Source organism: Prenolepis imparis, unplaced genomic scaffold (assembly GCF_030444845.1).
Source record: "Prenolepis imparis isolate NDT839.2.m4 unplaced genomic scaffold, iyPreImpa1.0 SCAF_7, whole genome shotgun sequence".
Classification (NCBI taxonomy): Eukaryota; Metazoa; Arthropoda; class Insecta; order Hymenoptera; family Formicidae; genus Prenolepis; species Prenolepis imparis.
This window is the reverse complement of record NW_028141165.1, coordinates 1,264,807-1,287,275: the sequence shown is the minus strand read 5'-3', so window position 1 is coordinate 1,287,275 and position 22,469 is coordinate 1,264,807. Positions and strand designations below refer to the sequence as shown.

Here is a 22,469-nt window from a genome sequence, read left to right as displayed (position 1 = left end):
TTTTTAAAAATAGAACAATATAGCTATTTTATTAGAGTTTTGTAAGGCACATTCAATAAAATGTGATTTTTAGTAATTGATTTTTTTTATAAAATATTGTCTAGTATGAAAAAATAAAAAAATCAATTTAATATAAAAAAGTATTCATTTTTTACTTAAATTGCTAAAAGTTATTTTGACAAAACATTTTACTTATACAAAAACATAATTAAAACAATCATTCTTCTATGTGATCATTATCACCAAACCTAAGAGCAATATATAATACCTATGTTATGAACGGTTACTGAAAATCACACTATTGCATATTATTGAATTTATCATAAAATGCCTTGCAAAATACCGTAATGAAATAGATAAAATACACTGAAGGAAAAATAAATTTTAAATTTCCATTTACATCATTATATAGATCTTTTGAAGCAAAACAATTTTGTTTTATTCGAAAAATTTTTTTATAACTCTATTAGTTAAAAAAATAACTGTAATAAAATTTGAGCCATCGTGTAGATTGTTTAAAACAAAACAGTTTTTATTTAACGAATTTTTATAACTCTATTGGTTAAAAAAATAATTATGTTAACACTTAAACTAAACACACTGTATAGATCTTAAATGACTACATTCTTATGTACTCCTTGTGGAATGTCTCTGCTGCTAATTACACCAGTAATTCTCATCGCGAGAGTGATAATTCGTCTGACAAAAATGTAATTCGACGATAATTGTTCGAGATAATTCTTCCAGAGGAAAGTAGTGTCAAAAGGTACTTCTCTAAAATCACTAATGAATAAAAGTGCTTGAAAAATGACAATAAGTGGATAAAAGAGGATAAAAAAAAGTATATGCTCATCTCTCTTTCTTCTCGACTTTTTTGGAATAATATCTTAATCATAAGAGAATATATATATATATGTGTATATTGCAATGATTATATAATGTCATTAATATACATATATTTCACATATTAATATACACAAAATACATAAATGGAAACGTATATGATAAAAATATTTCCCAGCCATAAATTTCTTTCATTTTTTACGGTGCTGCGTAGAAGAATCCGCTTTATCGCGCATCGTGTGTTCATATATACCGGGTGTCCCATTTTAAAGGACCCACTCAAATATCTCAGAAACACTGCGTTAAATCGAAAAATGTTTCCTACAAAAGTTGTAGGGTTTCGAGGGGGACATAACATAGTAATATTCATATGACCTGCGTCTCCAAGGTCAAGTGAAGGTGAGAATAAATTTTTTAAATGGAAGCCCATATTTTTTATTATAACATCTTTTTCTACTAATTAATTTGAACAACTTTTATCTGAAGCATTTTTTTATTTTCCTAATATTTTTTCTTCTTTTCAAAATTCATTCTCACCTTCATTTGACCTTGGAGACGCCGCCCAAGGTCTTATGAATATTACTATGTTATGTCCCCCTCGAAACCCTACACAACTTTTGTAGGAAACATTTTTCGATTTAACGCAGTGTTTCTGACAATGAGATATTTGAGTGGGTCCTTTAAAATGGGACACCTGGTATATTATTGTAAAAAGATTTCGCAGACTCACAAGTAACACTACTCAAGTGCCATTCGCCGATATTCTTGAAACTTTGCACACACGTAGTACATCGAAAAACATTAAACACGTGTTTTTTTATTTTGGCTAACAAGGCGTTTTAAGGTCGGGTATAGTACCACTATCTTGCCTTCACTGGTCGGGTATAGTACCACTATCTTGCCTTCACTGGCTGGGTAGACTTTCCCATTGCCTTCAGTTTCCACCATTTGGATGCGTCATATTGAATTTTTCATCCGCCACCTCTAGATTGATATAACTGTTGCCAAATCGTAATCATGTATCTAATAAACTTCGCAAGTGGCGTTAAATAAAGTTTTTGAAACTTCTGCGATTTTGTCCACCATTTTGTATTTGCCATTCTGAATCTTGTTAAACTAACACGTGTTTAATGTTTTTCGATGTACTACGTGTGTGCAAAGTTTCAAGAATATCGGCGAATGGCACTTGAGTAGTGTTACTTGTCAGTCAGTCAGTGAGTCGAATGAGTCACCGCTAAACTGTACAACATAATATCAATATTAATGTTTTAAATATTTTTTTTACTCCTACGCTCTCTGTTTCCCTCTGGTCCGAATGTAGGAAATAACGATACATTAAACTGTAGGAATGTGTCAACGTTATAAGAGCTATTTGCATCGTTAGCGATATTCGCAAGAATTTTTTAATCATAGAAAAGAAAGAAGATATTTCGTATAATATCAAAAATAAAATCTTTTGAATCGAAGCGGATTTTAAAAACGTGGAGGTTAAAAATACTACTTCCTGTCCGGTATACGATATACTTTACGTTGGCAAAGCACGCGGAGACTATATATAGACAAAACTTTTATCTATTCATAGTTGTCTTGCTTTGCATCGAGCGAATTGCAACAATAATCATGATGCAACATAAAACCTTACGGTTGGTCAGTGAGCCTGGTCAATTATGTTACGTGCGCAGTCTCGTAAATATCTCAACGTTTGCATTCTCTGTGGAAGATGCGTTCTACGAAGTATGCATCACATTTAGATAATTGCAACATTCGTGATGATGGATAGTGCCAGAACAATAATGAAGCTAACATTACATATGATTTACCGTTGTCTTTCAACAAAATATCATCAGTGTCAGTTAGTAAACATTATCACCATTTCCGGTCGTATTACGCATACAATCACACACTTGATGTTTTATAAAATACTTACGAGCGTTGTAAATATAACACGTGAGCCAGAGGAATCTAGTTAATCGAAGTTAATCGAAAAATAGAATACTTTTTTTTTATCTATTTAAATATATCTTTAATAATAAAATTAAGATATAAAATATTGTAAAAGATATTGAACCGTATAATAATGTCGTTCTAAATATATCGCGTCTACGTGGTGGCTAAAATTCAGCCTCGATAAATTTTATCTAAATAAGTAAAAAATGGCATTTTTTTTATCTTTACATTTTTCAATTTTAATTCGCCGAGGGGATTTTTCAAAAATATTATTTTCTACAGAGTAACTTGAAAAAATAGAAATTTGAGAAAAAAAACAAAATTAACAAGAGTATACAAAGATAAAAAAAAAAAATTTTATACATAATAAAAGAAGTTAAAAAATATCCTCTGATTTCCGAGTCTTCTACAACTCGATTGATCGGTATTATCAAGGTTCGAAAGATATGCATGTATATAAATAATATTATTATAAAGCCATTTTCGCTGTCGTCAATCAGCATTTCAATCATCGGCGGCGCCGTGTCTCACACTAAAAATATATATATATATATATATATATATATATATATATGTGGGGATTTCATTTATACAATGTAACACAGAGCGCCTGGCGTCGCGCGACGCGAATAGCATCTCGATCGCAATCATGTGGCCGGCGTTACATTTGCCAAGATCGTCCACACGCGATCATCACGTGTTCAACAGTCGCCACCAATATAAATATACTCGGGGCGAATCGCGGGGTCGAAGCGGCGCGACGATTTGTCTCGCGACGATTAGGTTTCGCGGCGAAACCTTTCTCAGATTCAATATATCCGCGCTCCGTTCGACCGCTCGGGACGCGAGTTTATTCAATAACTTGCAACAAGTCAAGTAGCATATACGATGGCGATTATGTAATCGCTCGCTACCGGTTTTCAAGTAGGCAGAGAGCAGACTCACTTTCCTGGCTTCTTCATCGAACTCTTTTGCGAGAAGACGTCTTTCTTTCACAGCTGCAGCTGTATTACGTTTTATTCTAATCATGAGGAGAAATCTATATATGTATAATATATTATATGTATATTGTAATTATATAAAAATATATATATATAATAAAATATATTACATCATTACATAACATATATTATTGTATACATTTATAATATATGTATATATTTTATTATACATATTTATATTATATCAAATGTCAGCTTGATAACAACGACTCTCTCACTCGGACAATGAAAAGAATTTAATAATATTTTTTGCACATTTCGAAATTGGGAGGGAGGAGAATTCTTATAATCTTTCAATTCAGACATATAAAAAGTTGGAGAAAGCGATAAAAGAATGAAAAACATTATTTTCGACTGTCCTGATAAAAGTAAATTAATATTCATTTTTTCTCATATTTACATATAATTTTTTGAAGCGTGGAATTTATACACAGCGAATTGTTCGTCTAACTGTGTCATATGCGTGTGAATTTCTCAATTTTCCATCGCTGCGCGATGTTGTTTTATGAGAACGATAGAACCTCGCGAGAAATATGTAAACAGGATCTTGTCGCGTGGAAACTAAGTAAATGAGAAAAAGAAGCTAGAAAAGAGAACCCCATTTCCAGTGTATCTCCAGCTCCATACTATAATATGTCTTAAAAATTGCACATAACACTATTAAGGCGATTTAGCGTGTTCGACGAATGCTTCTTCATGGCGTGTTATCGCACGTACGTGTATATAAGATGAGATTAAATCGCGCGAGGGTCTTCATCGATCCCGAAATCCCGTTTGCGCAACACATTTTTCTCGACACATTCTCTCTCTTTCTCTCGATATTTATCCATAATGAGTTATTATATTCACCGGTTTTAACATGAGGGATCGATGACGTAAGGCGATTATCATTCGCGCCGATAAGACGGATGTCTGAAAGCGTAACGCGAGAATAGACTTAATCATCTGTTGGGAAAAAGATGTGGAGGACCATCTATTAGTTACATACGTATTTTTTCAAACACGATCGAGCGACGACGACGTGTCATTCCGTGTCGGGTCGACGACCGTCCGGTGAAATCCACGAGGTGCAAGAGTCGCGCTTCCTCGCGACTATTATTATCGAACACACTGCGGTCATAAGAGCCGCTAATGGCAGTTGAAAGGTAATTGACTAGCGACATCGACGGCTGGCTCGCGTCCGCGTGATTGAAATTTCATTTCAATACGTGTCTCTCTCTCTCTCTCTTTTACGCGCGCGTGCAACGTCATTTTGTTTGACAAAGCTAGACCTGATTTAATTTGATCGCGACAGTGAAATTGTCAAAAGTCGTGGATTCCTTACGAACGAGGAGATATTTGCTCTGCGCGAAATAGTACGACATATTTTCATATTGTCGTCTAAAAAGAGTGTTTAATGAATATTTTTTTTAATTGCGAAGAATTTTTCCATGATTCTGTTTGATCCTTTCTTTGCGGTTTTATAAACTTATGTTATAGATATTTATGTAAAAAGGAATGAGAATTCTTGAGACAGAGTTGAAAAATTTGAAAGTAAATGGTCTCTTCTTTTTTTCCTTCTCTTTCTCTCTCTGTATCAAAATTGGCAATAAATTTTTAGTTGTAACATTAGTGTCATATAAAAAAAATGTCTTTTAAAGCAGCAAATATAATTAATTATAAAAAAAATATGTATTCAGTAAATACAAGTTTAAATAAGATTCTACATTCGCATATAAACGAAATTTTTTTTACATATATACCAGATGTTCCATTTTAAAGGACCCACTCAAATATTTCATTGTCAGAAACATTGCGTTAAATCGAAAAATGTTTCCTACAAAAGTTGTAGGGTTTCGAGGGGGACATAACATAGTAATATTCATATGACCTTGGGCGGCGTCTCAAATGAAGGTGAGAATGAATTTTAAAAAGAAGAAAAAATATTAGGAAAATAAAAAAATGCTTCAGATAAAAGTTGTTCAAATTAATTAGTAAAAAAAGATGTTATAATAAAAAATATGGGTTTCCATTTAAAAAATTTATTCTCACCTTCACTTGACCTTGGAGACGCCGCCCAAGGTCATATGAATATTACTATGTTATGTCCCCCTCGAAACTCTACAACTTTTGTAGGAAACATTTTTTGATTTAACGCAGTGTTTCTGAGATATTTGAGTGGGTCTTTTAAAATGGGACACCCGGTATATAAAATTTTCTAAATATTGAAGAACTTTCCAAGATATATTTTCGAGACACTTTAAAGACGGTCGAATTTTTCAAAAAATTTCTTTTTTCAATATAATATTCCAGGCAATTCGAATCGATTAAATTGTTGAAAACTTTCAAAGAGAAGATTCGCGAGTCCATTGGACAGATTGGAGGAATTTTTCTATCAGACTGCAAAGAATACATAACAACCATCGCTGTTACGCAACAATAGCTATGTGTATAAAAGGTGAAGGATATGGAAAAAAGGTTGGTAATGGTATACGGCATTCTACAGTTTTTTTTTCGCTATTGTAAGATGGCACCAAGCCATTCGCGCTCTATTATCAATTCGCAAAAAAAAAAAAAAGAAAAACACAATTGAGAGAAGAGAAGAGGAGAGAAGAGAGAGATCGATGGTAAGATAGAATTCATTTCAGATCGTGCTTTCAGCTCTCAAGGACCTCTCCTCCTTTTAACTTCCTACATACGAAGCAACCATCGCGATACGATTACGCGCGTACGCGCTTCGCGTAAACACGTTCAGTGCATAAATCACGCGCGCCCTGCATACGTTACATTATGGGCATGTTCCGATATACACTGCCAGTACTGAAGAGCTATAGTTTACGTTACGTATATTATATATTTTCAGTACTGGCAGTAATATCGGAACATGGGGTATATATGTATACACGCGTAAATAAGTAAGTGTACATACAAACACACGCGCTTTTTCTCATGTCTCTCTCGCGAGTATACAAACGTCATTGCATCGATCGGTGGCTTGTAACACGACCGGATTGTCCGATTGTTGTATGTACAGGGTGATTCAGAACTAGAACTTTGACAGATTGTTTGCGAGGTCATTCTGATGAAAAAAATGTCAATGATCATTGACCATATAGGTTCGATATTAAATACTTGTGTAGTTGCGGAAGTGTTAAAAATAGGATCTATATTCAATGATATTTTTTACTCGAAATAATATTCCAAGCATTTTGTCAATGTTTGTTACATATGTGTCGTATCTCGAAAATAATGAAAGGATTATCGATTATTCTATATTGCTATATTTAAAAGCGACGTGAAAAATTTGACGCCGATTCATAAAGGTTATTTCAATAAGACATACAAGTATTTTAATATATTCTTTTGGGACCATTGTTACGTAAAGCAAAAAAAGAATGTTATAAAAGTGTTTTAAGTGTTTTGATTGATTTGTGCAAGTTTCACTACGATTCGTTGAGGTATATTATAAAAACCGGAAATGAATAATGTAAGCAAGAATAATGTAAATAAACTATAAAACGTATTATCGAATTAAAAATATTGTATAATAATAATAAAATATAATTAAAAATATCGTTGCTATAATAATATAATATACTAATAAGATATAATAAAAATAGAACAAGATAATATAATAATTAAAAATATTATTCGAATGTTTTGTTTATACGAGTATATACATCATTTATTTTTATTCGAAAAATATAAATATAAATGTTTTCAATTCAGTCGCACTTTTCGCTAGGACTGCACTACAGGCAATACAATCTTAATTATACCTGGCGCGTATCTGAATCGAGAGAAGGCGATGCACTTTTCCGCGGCGCGCATAAACTGGCGCGGATCTACACTGTAGATAGGTAATTACGGTAAATAACGGTACCGTCGTAAACTCGCGCGCTGCTTTACTTCATTTTAACGTTCGCCCACGCTCTATCGACTATTGTTCGACTTTCTACACGCCTGGACGAATATTTAATCTTCGCATTTGTGGAATAGTGTTGTGTAATTCGAGAAAAAAATACAAGTATACAAACACTCGAAAGAGAGGATGATTCCCCTTTTCGGTTGGATCTCTATTTCTGTATAACACATTTCCGTTATCTAGATCTATTGATGTTTCGCTATATAATCATTTTTTAGCTGCTTGAACCGATGAAAGAATTTACTGAATCGAAAAAATTGTACTCTTATCTTTTCAAGATTTTCTTTCCAAGATTATGATTTTATCATAATTTTCACGCGTCTCCTTTCGTTGGAAGATATATGACTCGAACGTATAAGATGTATCGGAAATATATAGAATCTCGTTTTTTATCGCACTTGAAGATACAATCTTTACTTCTTCCTTCCTCTCTCTCTCTCTCTCTGAGATTTAAGTCAAGGAGAGAATCGCTATTCATCGAGAAATAGCTCATGCAATATTAGTACGACAAGAGAGCAGAATAAGAAATGATAGAAAATGTTATCCATTCTGAGAAGAAGATAAAAAGTCTGATATTTATAAATGAAAAACACGATTCGATATACTTCCTTTTATCTAGTTTCGTCGAGCTGTCTTTTTTAAGTAAAATCGCTCTTTAAAAAAATACTCGAACGTTGATACAATTATTGCACGTCAAAACAATTATAGAATACGTATTTTCTATATATTTTTTTTCTTTGTTTCCTTTTAGATATCCAAAAAATATAAATATTATTTTACTTTTCGAAATATCTCTAATTTTTATACACTGTTTATATTATTTTTGTTTAACTTCTTTCTCGTATTTTTACGTTCAAGTTTATTTTTCTCAACTTTATTTCGTTTCATCTAGTTTCATCTCGTTCAGTTTAGTACGATCTGTTATAATTTTTTGTTACTATTTTTTTTTTGCGTTTGTGATTGTTACTGCTTGTAACTTTAGTTACTCGAAAAAAATGCGACTGCATTAAAATAGGATATCGTCATATTGTCCAGTATTTTTCTTGCTCTCAATGCTCGTAATAAGTCAGTTATATAAGCTTTAACGCTCTTTGGCCTCGAAAGAATCCCAAGAAGAATTAAGGCTCCTGGGTGCTCACCGCGGCCATATTGGAATCGTGACGTCAGAAGCGAGAAATAACACGTTGAGATGTTTTAGATGCCATTTCTAAATAAAAACATATTTGCATAAAATAACACGTAAGATCTCTTTAATACACTTCTAAAAAACGCCGAAAACTATTCTTTTCTTTTGACAGTCAATCAACAACCGTAAAATGATCGAGATATCAGACTTTGACATGCGGAATGACTGCGCATGTGCAAAGACCAGACGGACTGGGCCTCGTAATATTACATTTTACAGCTGTTGATTGATTATAAAGGGAAAAGGATAGTTTTCGGCGTTTCTTAGAAGTGTATTAAAGAGATCTTAAGTGTTATTTTATGCAAATATGTTTTTATTTAGAAATGGCATCTAAACATTTTTAGCGTGTGTTTTCTCGCCTCTAACGTCACGATTCCAACATGGTCGGCAAGGTACCAGGAGCCTTAACGGCGGATCTCTATATGCGAACGCATGCACGCACATATACACGTGTGATATATTTGCCCGAGTGAATGCGAATGAACGCAACTGATTGTGTCGGCTATGTAAATCGCGTCTGAATAATAAATAATCCGTCAGTCGCGCGTAAACGCAATTTCCCCGAGGACGTTGTGTCAATGTGCAGCAAATCACTTTTGCCGCAATAACAAGGCGATATTTTATACGTAACACGTTTTTCGCATATATGCCTTGCAAGGTTTCGCGGTGCAAAACACCGAGATTGTCGAGGCTTAGCGAGCTTAGAGACTCTGCCATCTCTTTTGAGAATACAGAGAGAAAATGTAAAAATAGATTAGATTGCAAGAGAAGAAAAAATTAAGTTTTCTAATTTTTTTTTCAAAACTATTCTATAAAAAAATCATAATTTATTTTAAATTAAAATAATATTAATATTTTAAAAATTAAAAAATTAATTATTTAATATTTTCTTAATTAGTAAGAAGTCTTATTTTTTGTACAATAGTAAGATTTTAAAACTATTTTTTTGAAAAATGAAAATTTGTATTACACAATTTCTAACTGGAAAAAAATAAATTATATATATATATATTAAATTACTATCATGAGAGTAGGCAATAGAATGTGAACCGATTTGAGAATTTATAAGAAAAGAAGACTATGTACATATTATATAAATAAAATATAAAAATGATATATACAACTATATACATATATATATTATATAATTGTATATACAATACATTTCTTTTTTCTTCAATATGTGTGTATATAATTATTTGCACAAATGTGGCGATTGATGAAGCATTTTTTGAGATTTTCATAGCTTTTTTCTAGTAATAATTAATAATGATGAAAGAATGTGTGTCCTCCAGACAATAGACTTTGATATTTTTTCCCTTTCGATAGTAATGATACGATCGAATCGATCGATTGAGCTTACTTGCGGCGTACGTGGAAGTTGAGAGCTTGTAGAGTTGTCGACCTTGACCCACTTCCAAATGTCCTCGACTGGTCCCTCCCTCCATCCGCTTCCACACGTCTCAAAACTTGGGTCTTAGACGAAGCGGGCTCGTGTTAAGTATGGTCGTTCTTTTATCACAAGATACGCGACATCACACGCAGCTAATCGGTCGTTCGATTATCTCTCACGTTACTGTATTTAATCGATTATGAGAGATCTTGAAGTGTACATACACACTTTGTGCGCCTTTCATATATATTCTTAATGTATTTTTCGAGTAAATACTTTCAATCGATTACACAATGCGTGAAAATAAGAGAGCGAGGGAATTTTATTGTTTGTTTATCAAGCGTTTTATTTACAATAATAACACGGATAACACAGTTTCGTTATCTTATTCGACATCATCCTCGCAATAGTCCCACTCGTCCTCTCGCGAATTGCTCGCAGGTGATTGCGGATTTTTAATCGCCGTATCAGGTTTTCCGATACCTAGAGCGGTTAGCATTCCTAGCGAGATTAAAACAAATATTTGTCATTGATCAACGAACTTTCACTCTAAATAGAAATTGCGAATTTATTAATAACAATAATAAAACTTGGATTTGCTATAGCTATATCGAGTATATTTAATATGCTGTTGATATTATTTTTTTTTAATCGAAAATGTGTTGTATTCTTTACAAAATACAATATTACATACAAGAATTAATATGTGTAACAGGAATAATATGTTATTATAATGTATTTAAATAATATTTATTTCAGTAATATATATAGTTATTAATAATAATTATATATGTATATATTATATATTTATTTATATATAATAAATAATATGATTATATATTTATATTATATATATATATATATAAAATATATTATTTAAACATATTTACGAAAACTTTTTGGACGAGCCCTGAATGAAATAGCTCTGATATATATGTAACTATCTATTGGATGCTGACCTTTCAGTTTTCCAATCATATTCGTGGTTTCTCTATCTTGTCCCTCCCCCTCCGCTATCGGCTTCCTTATACTCTGATAAATCATGTATCCAATATCGAAGACGTGATTAAACACAAACTGAGCGGTGCAGAGCACCATAACCACGAGAATTGGTAGACATAGGCTGGTCTCGAAATCGTCCAGGAACAAGTTCACCGATTCCGGTAGCAGATCACAGGACATTCTCTTTGCTTGGACAAGTCTCGTTCTCTAGGTTAATTTTCGTACTTAGACTTTTTCTCTTTTTCTCTTTTTCTCTTTTTTCGTAATATTCAAAGCAATTATCGAAGCGATCACGTGTACGAGGCGATCATCATCGCCTCGTCATCTTTATTCTACGCGAAGCGTATCCAATCTTGCAATTTTCTATGTCTTTGCTCGAAAATAGAGCCAATTATATGTCTTGTCAATTTCGTTGTGAAGAGAAGAGGTATTCGAGTATTCATATGTTTTCGTAGCTCGGGGGCTCAAGTGTGAACCTCGTGTTTTGCATTCTTGCATTTTTACACGAATACAATGAGAAAATAATTTCAGCGAGAAAAACATTTTTCTTTACCTAAATATAATAACGATAAGAAAAATATAAGAGCGCAAAATATGTGATATATAACAATTAAAAGGAAAAGAGTGTTGTTTTTATATAACTACAAATTAATGATTAAGTATACTATTTTATTACTGCGAAATAAGTGATGAAATAAATTATATCGGTGACATCACTACGTCATCATCGTCCGGGGTAAAAATCAGCGATTCTTGCAGATCGAAAATAGCATTTTCGTCGAAACTTTGTCGAATTATCCTCGCTACAGTACTCGAAGTTGATTGAGAAGGTGCAACGTCGAAATCTCCCTCGGATAAACAATAATCGTGATATTGAGAGGATTTAACGGATGTTGACGGAGAAGGCGCCATCGTGTTTAAAGCGACATTCGATCTTAAGCTGCCACGTGGCAATAATATTGTCTCTGTCTGCCCTTCTGATTCTCTGATTGTTGACCGTTTCTGGCTGAAGGACGTGCAAACGTAAAATCGCGGATCGATGATGACAGGACTTCGGTCAGGGATCAGTTGTTGGACAAACGACTTGGTCTTCGTCAAGCACGGTTGGGATAATGAATGTGACGTGCTGGGATTCGAAGATCGCGAACGAACGATCCTCGATTCTTCGTCGGTTGTCCTCGGCTGCGAGGCGAGTCTCGCGCGACTCACAATAGCCCCGTGAATCGATAGATCCGCCTTCCGATTGCGATCAACAGCAGTTTCCACAATTTCCATCGGTTCGTCCTCTCGTTGACCTCGATTTCGTTCCGCCAATTCGACTAACGACGTCGCGTTTTCGTTGATCGTCGGACGAACGTTCGACGCGGAGCTTCTCTCCTCCTCGGGTTTCCCACGTGACGCTTCTTCTCGCGTGACGCTCGTGGATGCGGGAATCTGCGCTCCTTCCTTCGCTCCGAGTCGTCGCTTACGCTGCTCACCCGGATCCAGTTGCTTCATGATATTTATGATATTTGCGAAAATGAAACGATTGTTTTCCAACAGCGCGCGCAACCGTACGACCGCGTCGTAACACGATTTCTCCCAAGTCGGGGAACTCGCGACAGATCCAAGATCGTTCTAGAGAGAGAGAGGAAGATATTTAATATATATATAATTCTGAAAAAAAAAATTACAAACGTTTGTAGACTCATATTTGGCCCATCACCTGTACGCTAGATTGCCGAGACGCGTATTCTCGCGCTTTAGTCGTCACGCATTTCGGTAGAGAGGACACTTCCGCCAGAGAAATGCCATAGTGATCGGTGGGTCCTACTCCGGGCATCAGCTTGTGCGTGTATATCAGATGTAGCTCGTTCGAATCTTCCGACTCCGCGGTTTTGGTCTCGAAGCAGTAACTGAAATCAGTAGCTGCGATAACTTGGATTTTTTTCCCTTGCCTAATAGCTATAATTATATTTGCGCAAGATATAGAATATATTATCTCGCGTTCTCTTTGCGAAAGTATATAACGCGAGATGAAAAATGTGTTTATACATTTTGGAAAGAAAAAGAGTGTATATAAGACGTCTAAAGAAAATCGAATATTTTTATATTTTTTTAATACCAGATTATCTGGCCAGTTTCGAAGTCAATTTTTTTCTAGCGAAAATGTTGAGAGAAATTATTTTTCCCAAACCGAAAAAATCTATGAAATATATATAAATTGAAATTAACAGAAAAATATACTTTTGTAGACTGATTAAACACAAAGTTTACTTTATGAAAAGCTCTTCTTTTTCAATCGTTTATAATTCAAAAATTATCGATTCTTTGGTATTTTTGCCTCCAAATTCTATTAAAAAAAATAAAACATTCGGTGGTTTTGAGACACTCTATATGTAATTTTCATTTTCAAGCTATGTATATATATTATATGCATATGTGCATATATGCGTGTGTGTATAAATGCACGTGAACGGATTTTTTTTCCCTTGCTAAGCGGATTACGTTTGCGCAAGATTTTCACGTACGTTGTCACGTTGTGATACATGTTTCTTAGTGCGGTGAGATGCAAGAAGTGCGTCGCGGCAAACGTGAACGCGGTCGTCAGCAGTAATTTCTCGCATATTGACCAAGCGATGGCCGAACCCTCCTCGACGGTGGTATGTCTGCACAGCTCGTCTAAAACCACGAGGGACCTGGGCGTGACGGATTGCAGAATGTATCGCGCCTCCTTCATCTGAAAATGAAAAAACGAATATAAAATTATATATCAATTTAGTCAATAGTCTCCTCGCATCGAGAGCGCCGTAGTTGATCATAATCAAGCAACATTGAATACGATTGATCAGATCGCTCGAGTCGTAGACTCACTTTTGATAGAAAAATTAAAGAAAAAATATCTCCAACATAAAGTGATACTTCTATGTTTCGAAAAGAGAGACTGATATATTAATGAAAAAAATAATTATATGTTTTTTTTTTTAAATCGGCTGATTACCTCGAGGACGTAGGCGGACGCGTTGAGCTCGGCATCGTCGCGGGAGCTCATTCTGCAAAGTATGCGATCCGCGATGCGAAACGTCGCCTTCGTCGCCGGCACGTAAGAACCGATCTGCAATTAACGCGTAATAAGCATGAATCAAGGAGTGGAATGTTGGATAAAATATATCAGTTTACAATAAACACATTCCGTATAATATGATTAATAAACATGCCATAATAATATATTTAATAAATAATAACTTTTCGTTCACAACTTAACATTCAATGAAATTTAACATTCAATATAAAATATTTAATATTCAACGAAACACATTAAACATTCGATAAAAAATATTTTTTTCTTTGAAGGAAGAGAATAATCATTTTCTGTAGTTTTTTAAAAAAGAAAAAATTAGATAAGTTATAAAGTTACATAGAAATGGATGAATTAACGATACGATAAGCGATGTTACCTGTGCCATGATTTGAAGTAAAACGATCTGTTTCAGATACGTGGACTTGCCGCTCATGTTTGGCCCAGTTATCAGGTGAAAATTGTACGGGGTCGAGGCGTTCTACGCTCACAAAGAATAAGAGAGGTGTGAAAATATCGTACTCATATATAGATTTGTCACACGGATGACACATTCCGACACTCACCACATCGTTAGCTACGGGTAAGTCTCTGTTAAATAACTCCATAATGGGATGAAACGAGTTTGCTAATTCTAATTTCGTCCCAAACGCAGGTCTCACGTATTCCGGATTACTGCTGATTTGCGCCAACGATAATATCAAGTCTAATTCCGCCACATCGGCGCTCAGTTGAAACAAGCAGCCGACATGCTGTCTTATATCCTCCAGTAAATTAGTCAACAATCTGCAAATTGTTACTATTTATATTAATACGAGATTGATACAATTTTACAACAGGGAGCTTTTCACGATCAACTCACGTGTTACTCATCACGTAGATCTCCTCGCAAGCCTTCTTGCACTGCTTATTTAACGTCAATAACGCTGTTGTGGTCATCGTGAAGGATCTTCTGTTCTTTCGCGCCTACGTAAAGAATTAAAATTATAATAAAAATTACAATTAAAATTAAATTTCATAAACGAGTTATCAGCGATAAATTACCTGAATAAATTCCTCCGGCAAGTCCGAGATTATCATGCTCATATTTTGCGATATCACGTTTATATAATAGCCCAAATTCGCATTATATTCCAAGGTTAATGGAAGCTTGTACTTCACGGCTAACTGCTCCACCATATCTATTTAAACCGGAATCGTCAAATGAGGAATATATATATACATATAATTTTTCGAATAATTTTTTAATATTATTTGTATGCATATATATACTTCTCATGTCGCTGATTAATTCGCAATAAATTTGTCGAGCGACATCCAACAATACGTTGATATCAGCTTTTATAGCGAAACATCGCTGCATACTCAGGGAAGTGCATCCTTTCACGAATCTCGCGTCCGCGTGTATCAATGTTAAAATTTTATCCTTCATAACACGGAATTCCGAGTTTTTTAAATTCTGCAAGTTTAAAGGAAAAAGATTATTGTATCGATAAGAACATAAATAATCGCGCGCGCGTGAAAATAAATAATATTATATCTCAATTATAAAATTACAATTTAATATAATCTAATTTAATTTTATAATATAAATTATTAAAAATTTTAATTTAATTTTTAATAATTTTAAATGACAAATAATTCTTAATTATATAAATAAAATTGGAGAAGAAAATTGTAAAAATAATATTAATAAGTCTCAAGAGCGCAAAAAGCACCTTTCGCATTTTCACGAAGAACGGATGAGTACCGGTTGCAAGGATTGCTTCTAATTCCGGAATGATGTCCAGGCAGCTCTTTAAGAGCAACGCGTAATTTAGATTTCTCTCCGCGTTCTGTATATCATTGACGTGTAAAGGTTTAATCGCTAACGTCAACAAGCGATCCGTACCGAAGAGACGTTGTATCACCGGCTATAAAATACAGATTTCACATAATGCGCGGGTGCAAAAGTTGTGTGTTGGTTGAACCAGCTCTTTTTTTTTTTTTAGGTTTTGCAATCTACTGATCTATACCTGAAGACTGGTGCATAGAGAACGATTGGCCATCAATTCCGCTACGCACGACTGCCGATCCAGGATCAAACGTTCGTCGCAGCCGGGCTGGAGGATAGAGGCGCGCAGGAGTCTTCTACCCATCGGGGTCAGGCAGCGATCCATCGTGCCTAGCAAACTGATAATGGTATGTTTGGACTGCGAGACAACCAGTTCCAGACTCCGTGCGCTCTCGATATCTGCGCAAATATAAATTATTTATAAATTTAATTTTAAACGAGAAATAATTAATTAATTACATTATATAACTAATTAGAGAGGAAAAATGTAAAAACAATATTAATAATAAGTCTCGCAGCATTTGAAGTAATAGTTTTTGTCTTTTCTCGTAAAATATAATTTAAATAATTTATATCAATTAAATTATTTTTTAAATATAATTGAAATTTTAAATTATTAAAAAAAAATATGTATATATTTTAAAAATTTACCAATCATTGTGGTATTCGGTGATCCTTGAAACTCTATTCGTATCGAATTTGGAGCGTAAATCATGTGTTGGACGTATTCCACGTATTTTAGCAGTGCCGCGGCCGCAGCCAAAGCGTAATACCTGAAGAGGAAAACGAATAACACTATTTCTCTTTGTCTCTCTAATCGTATCGTTCGCTATTCGTTTAGGTGTGCATGATCAATTTTTGTATAACGTTATATATACTTTTGTTTCACTATCAATTCCACAGTCGAGTACTCTCTGGCGCATAGAGTTCGTACGCGTTCCATGCCGGTCGACTCGTTGAAGTGTATTCGTGAAATCGGCGTGATGTTGAGAGCATTGAATTTCTCTTTGATCGATTTGTACAATTTATTTCCACGATCGCGATGCTCGCACATTGTTTCAGGCATCAGTACCTTAAGGGTAAACAAAAAATTGAGGGGGACGAATATTTTTCATTAAATATTGCTTCTCTTCTATCGAATCAATAATCTCTTCTTTTTAATTTTTACAAAAAAATTAATAACATTTATAAAATTAGTAAAATGATTAAAAGATTATGTCTTCCTATTATCGCAATTTATTTATAAAATTATTTCAAATTAATTTTTAATATAACAAGCTGTGGTGCAATAAAATAAAATTTTTGCGAAAGAGTTTTAAATCTTTTCTTTTAAAAAATAGTATATTGATTCTTATACATATATTGCAAAATTTTTAATATTATATTTCTATGTTATATAATTAATTGTATTTTTATTATATATAAAATCAGAAGGCAAAATTGTTTGACAATATAATAGAGCAGCAAAATAATCAATATAATACAGTAATAAAATAAATTTATTAATAACAATAATACTTACTTCTACTGGGTCGAGAATGTTAATTTTCGTCAAGGTATTCACATATGTTTGGCAATCGCTGATTTGACAGAGGATCAAATACGGATATTGAAGATCTATCGCTGCCAAGCCGACTTCGTTCCTGGCGTCTCCTCGGCCAGCTGTTAACGCTATCAGAAATACACGTCCGTGAATAAGACAGAGCATGCCTTTGTAAGTTTTATTGCTTAACTTGTGCTCACCGATCACCACCCAAGAATCCGCGTTGCTGGATGTGCCATACGGCGTCGATTTCGGATTATACGACCTAACAGATATCGAGAAATTACATTTTTTATATCTAACTCTGCATAAGCGCGCGGAAATGATATCAGAAATAAAACTGTATAAATTGCTTTTAGAAACTGGATTGGATCAAAGTAATACAGTTAATGATGTCTAACTTTCTATGACGATTTCACCTGGGAAATAAAATCGCGTTTTTTTCTTAATGGAATGAAAAAAAAAATCAATAACTAATATCAAATATATTTTATTCCGATATATCCTAACAAGATTTTAGAATTATTTTAAGGAGGAGAGAGAAGATTTCACAGGCACTCACCCTATACTGCAACGAGACGTGCTCGGCAGGTGTGATGACGTAGAGACGTAATTCTCTCTGCGATTGTATCTCGGCGTCTTTGTACTGGAGTTCGCGGGTCCGGAACTCGTCGAAACTCTCGGGAAGCCGGAATTGAACTCTACTTCCGAGAATGGCGTGAGAGCGTAAAACAAAAGATATAGCCAAGAGCGTGAAGAGAATTAATTGTTTCGTTAATAAAAACGGGCGAAAATACGCTGATTCGTAGGATCAAATTCATTGTTAAAAATCGTGGACGGCGATAGTCCTTTTATATTTTTTTTTCAATCTTGGAAACGCATTAGGATAGATTTTATCTCGCGAATGTAATCTCGACAAAATAATTTGCGCGTTTTTCTTCCACTCCAATGTTATAAAAATTTTATTAAATTTTGTTTTAGCTACCATTGCGGTGCTAAACGTCCCCTGTTCCCCCACAGTTTATAAGTCTTTTAAAATTATATAAATAATTATATTGTAAAATGTTCTCTTTGACTGAATTAATTGAATGAAAAAGAGAAATGCGAAGTTTGCAATTCTTGTACGGGGTCACTTACGATATTTAGGAAAGATGTTTGCAACGCGTTGCGCATTCGGTATAGCTCTTCCTCTCGCGAAAACGCGTCGTCCTCTTGGCGGACCGGCCTGTATTACGTTCATTTTTTTTATATAGAACGAACAAGTCTCGATAAGTCTTTGCGACAATCTTGCTGCTCCGTTTAAACGCAGCAGTATCGTCTTAATTTATTCGCTAAAATTAAATGGAGCGTCACGTGACGTCGTGCTGCTTGAAGTTTGAATCAATTCGGACCAGGGATACAAACACACGCACGTTCAAATACCTCTCTCGTAGTAATATATTTATTTACAATCTTGTTGTCAATGTGTGTGTTCTCTTACGCACATTTACATTGGGATTAATAATAAATAACACGATCACAATCACTATTCCTTCCGAAATAAATATCGCTCTTTGTCTCGTCGTTCCTTAAAATTCAGTTTACATTTGTATTTACAAGCATCTCAGTAATGAAATCGATTGTCTCTGCTACTTTAGATTCCTCCATTTGCGCCACAGCCAACTATATATATACAATATGTGTATATATATAGTTTATGTGTAAAATTTATTATCTATAGAATCGCACCTCGAAACAATAATATAGCGCGCCATGTACATAGAATACATGCAATTTAGCGCGCCAAATTTTGCTCGATAGCTATATATATTTACATATTAATCTTCCAAAACACACGTAATAAAAATCAACGTGAAATATTATATTGCGCCGATCCCGCGAGAGAGAATATCAATCTTTTTATACGTATATTTAATAGTAAATTAATTGTAATTAATATATATTTATCGCATGATTTTTCACATCCTTCGTGGATTTGTAACCGCGAGTGTTAATTTCCGGCTTGATCAGATCTGCGGTGCCTGATATTCTCACTTATCGGAAAGTTTTAACGTAACCGCACTAACCGCTAGACGCAAATTACAAGAGTAAACGGAAGCAAAGAGAAAGTTTCGCGAATACAAATAATAATATTAATTAATTACACATAAGAGGCCCACAACAAGCGTTTGAGAGAATATCTTCAATTATATATCATTTTACAGCGATACGCAAAGAAAGGGAATATACCCGTCTTCTTGATGACGGGGCACAGTTACGGGAAATTTTGCCGATCTAGGAAGAAAACGGGATCCTATCTCTATCTCCCCCTACCCCGATATCATTTTATCATCTATCTTAGATACGGAAAGAGTTTCTCACTTATACGAGAGGCACCGAATATACATATATTATTAATTAACGGCACCGCGTCCTGTCCTTTTACTTTATCGCGATAAAATTTACAATATGCCGCAACAGTGGTCTTAAAACGATGATCGTTAATTATGATATTGATCACAATGCACATACAAAATTGCGCATGCGTGCGCGCGTGTAAACGCATATGTAAATATGTATATATACACGCACGCATGCATCCGTAGCACACGCGATATGTGTACAACATACACCGATAGACGCGAGATCGATCGAGATTTATCACATCGTGGACTTTTCATCGGAGAGTTTGCAGTAAAAAATGTCTTAAAGCTACGAATGCTACCTTTCGAAGAACTTTCAAATGCGCCGACGACGCGATTAATAATTGTTAAGAAACGCTCGTTAAAACTCACAACTCTTTTATCTCTTTTCTTTCTTCTATCTCTATCGCACACATCTGTTAAAAAATAATACATTTGTCGCACGCACAAAGAACGCGCAGTATCGCACGCGTGCAAAGAATATCCGCGCGACGATGTAAAGTGATTATTAAAATATAAATTTAAAGACAGACAATATATATAATATATATAGAGAGAGTTACCTTACATTGGATATTTCATATTCAATCGATTCTTATATATAAATGTTTTTTCGCATTATACATATATCTTATGTACAAAAGATGTCACGATCACAAATCACAAGTATGATAATACGTATATAATTGACACGATGCAAATACCACATGCAATTAAAATCGCTAAAATAACTTTCTTACGTTTCTCCAATGCCAGTCTCTCGGCGCTTGTTTTCATTTTTCCGTTAGATCGATAAAAAGTGTTTTCTTGTATCTTTTTTTCTCAAAAGAGTCTAATCCAGAGCAATTTTCGCGATCGTTGGAACGATCCTCGCATTGCACATTAATCTAACTTGATGGTCAAAAAAATATCGCTGTATAGAAGACGATAAGTGTATCTAGCGTCTTTTCATATTCGATTCATTCCAACTGTCGTGAAACAAATTGTCGATAACGATTCATAGAGTGATAGCTCTTTGGCACGTTGGCGAGTGACAATCGATGAATCATGTCGGCAAATGAGAATTGAAACGATAATCATCAGTTATTCTTATAATATGAGATGTATATAAATTTGATATGATTCGGAGATATAATATAATATAAATCGGTATAGAGATATTAAAAATGACGGCAGGTATAGCGATACGGCGCTGCGCGTATAGTCAGAGGTGAATGAAAAATGTAGAGTAACTTATTCGAGCGTATATTACACGTGGCTCTCGAGGGGCACCTTAAAGACCTTGGACGCGATATTCGCGTCCGGCAATGACTGCGGTCGCGCGGCGTTGGTCACGTTGAAGACAACGTTGCTGGGTCCGCGAAAGCTCACCTCGATCAAGAAGCTCGTGTCGGCCATACCGACGCGAGTGGCGCTCAGATCGGGCGAGCTGGTTCTGAGCTGGCTCTTCTTCGGCCTGTAATCGCTCCTGATGATCCTCTCGGCCTCTGACTGCAGTTTATTATCGAGCCAATGCACCTTGTCAAAGTCCTTGGTCCCGCCGACCGTGTGTCTCCGTTTGATCGAGCGTTCCGACATCCCGTTCTTCCGCTTCAGCTTCGTGGCGCTCTCCTTCCGCACCGATTGTCGCCGCTTGCTGATGTTGCACTCGGTCTTCTCGGTCTTGGTCAGCGACTCCGAGCGCTTCAGCCTGCTGCCCGGCGACTCCGATCTGTCACCGGAGTGTTTATTCAGACTCTCGGACCGTTTCAGCAGCAACGGTCTTTCGGTCGAGTGTTTATTCAGGCTTTCCGATCTTTTTAATCGGGAGCAAGCGTTCTCGGACGTTCTCTTGTTCAACGACTCTGATCGTTTCAGGCGAGATCTCACCTCGGAGCTCGTCAGGCTCTCAAATTTTTTCAGCTTGTTGGAATAACTGGAATCTTCGGATTCGTGATGATGACCCTTGGCATCCAAATTTGCGTCGACGTCGTTCTCCGAGCATCTGCTGCTACTCTCGTGAAGACTCTTCTCGCTCGCCGATTTGTAACGTCTTGGATTTCCCGCGCGCAAATAATTTCCCTCCTGCGCATCCCTCCGATCGTCCTCGTCCTTCTCGCTCGAATCCGCAATTTTCACCGTCACCGTCTTCTCCGTGGCGTGATTCGTGTCCGGCCTCTGCTTATCGTTATTCGGCGTCATCGACTTCGAAGAATGCGGCGTCACCGTAGAATCGGTATCCTTCTCGGGAGCGTCCTGCGATAAATCCAGAGAAAAACGATGACATTTCATATAAGGAATTATTCAATAATCATATTAGTGTTTTGTTATCTACATCGATACGTTTGGATTTATATTCAAAATATGACGTCCTCTA

The 22,469-nt window shown here is 35.2% G+C and overlaps 3 protein-coding genes across 8 annotated transcripts in view; all 3 read right to left on the bottom strand.

Annotated features, from left to right (window-relative positions):
• Window positions 1–10,079: 10,079 nt before the first annotated feature.
• Window positions 10,080–11,456, bottom strand: LOC145938904 (uncharacterized). Its single transcript, XM_083042787.1, has 2 exons — window positions 11,234–11,456; window positions 10,080–10,775 (listed from the first exon to the last, which is right to left on the bottom strand). The coding sequence occupies exons 1-2, from the start codon at window positions 11,454–11,456 to the stop codon at window positions 10,660–10,662; spliced, it is 339 nt and encodes a 112-aa protein (XP_082898913.1). The 3' UTR covers window positions 10,080–10,659.
• A 519-nt stretch (window positions 11,457–11,975) lies between these two features.
• LOC145938146 (mutS protein homolog 4) lies at window positions 11,976–20,890 on the bottom strand. Its single transcript, XM_083041555.1, is given in 17 exon segments — window positions 11,976–12,893; window positions 12,982–13,171; window positions 13,787–13,995; window positions 14,257–14,370; window positions 14,714–14,881; window positions 14,883–15,120; window positions 15,197–15,300; window positions 15,379–15,515; window positions 15,607–15,793; window positions 16,053–16,247; window positions 16,350–16,567; window positions 16,820–16,941; window positions 17,047–17,240; window positions 17,691–17,839; window positions 17,912–17,976; window positions 18,274–18,412; window positions 20,854–20,890. Coding segments are annotated over 17 exon segments (3,384 nt in total).
• Window positions 19,131–22,469, bottom strand: part of Rhogap19d (Rho GTPase activating protein at 19D) — a 32,674-nt gene continuing 29,335 nt past the window's right edge. For all 6 annotated transcript variants that reach the window (XM_083042921.1, XM_083042925.1, XM_083042924.1 and 3 more), the window contains one exon: window positions 19,131–22,348. In XM_083042921.1, the coding sequence (XP_082899047.1) occupies window positions 21,362–22,348 (987 nt within the window). In that variant the 3' untranslated portion in view covers window positions 19,131–21,361. The remainder of the gene's footprint in view (window positions 22,349–22,469) is intronic.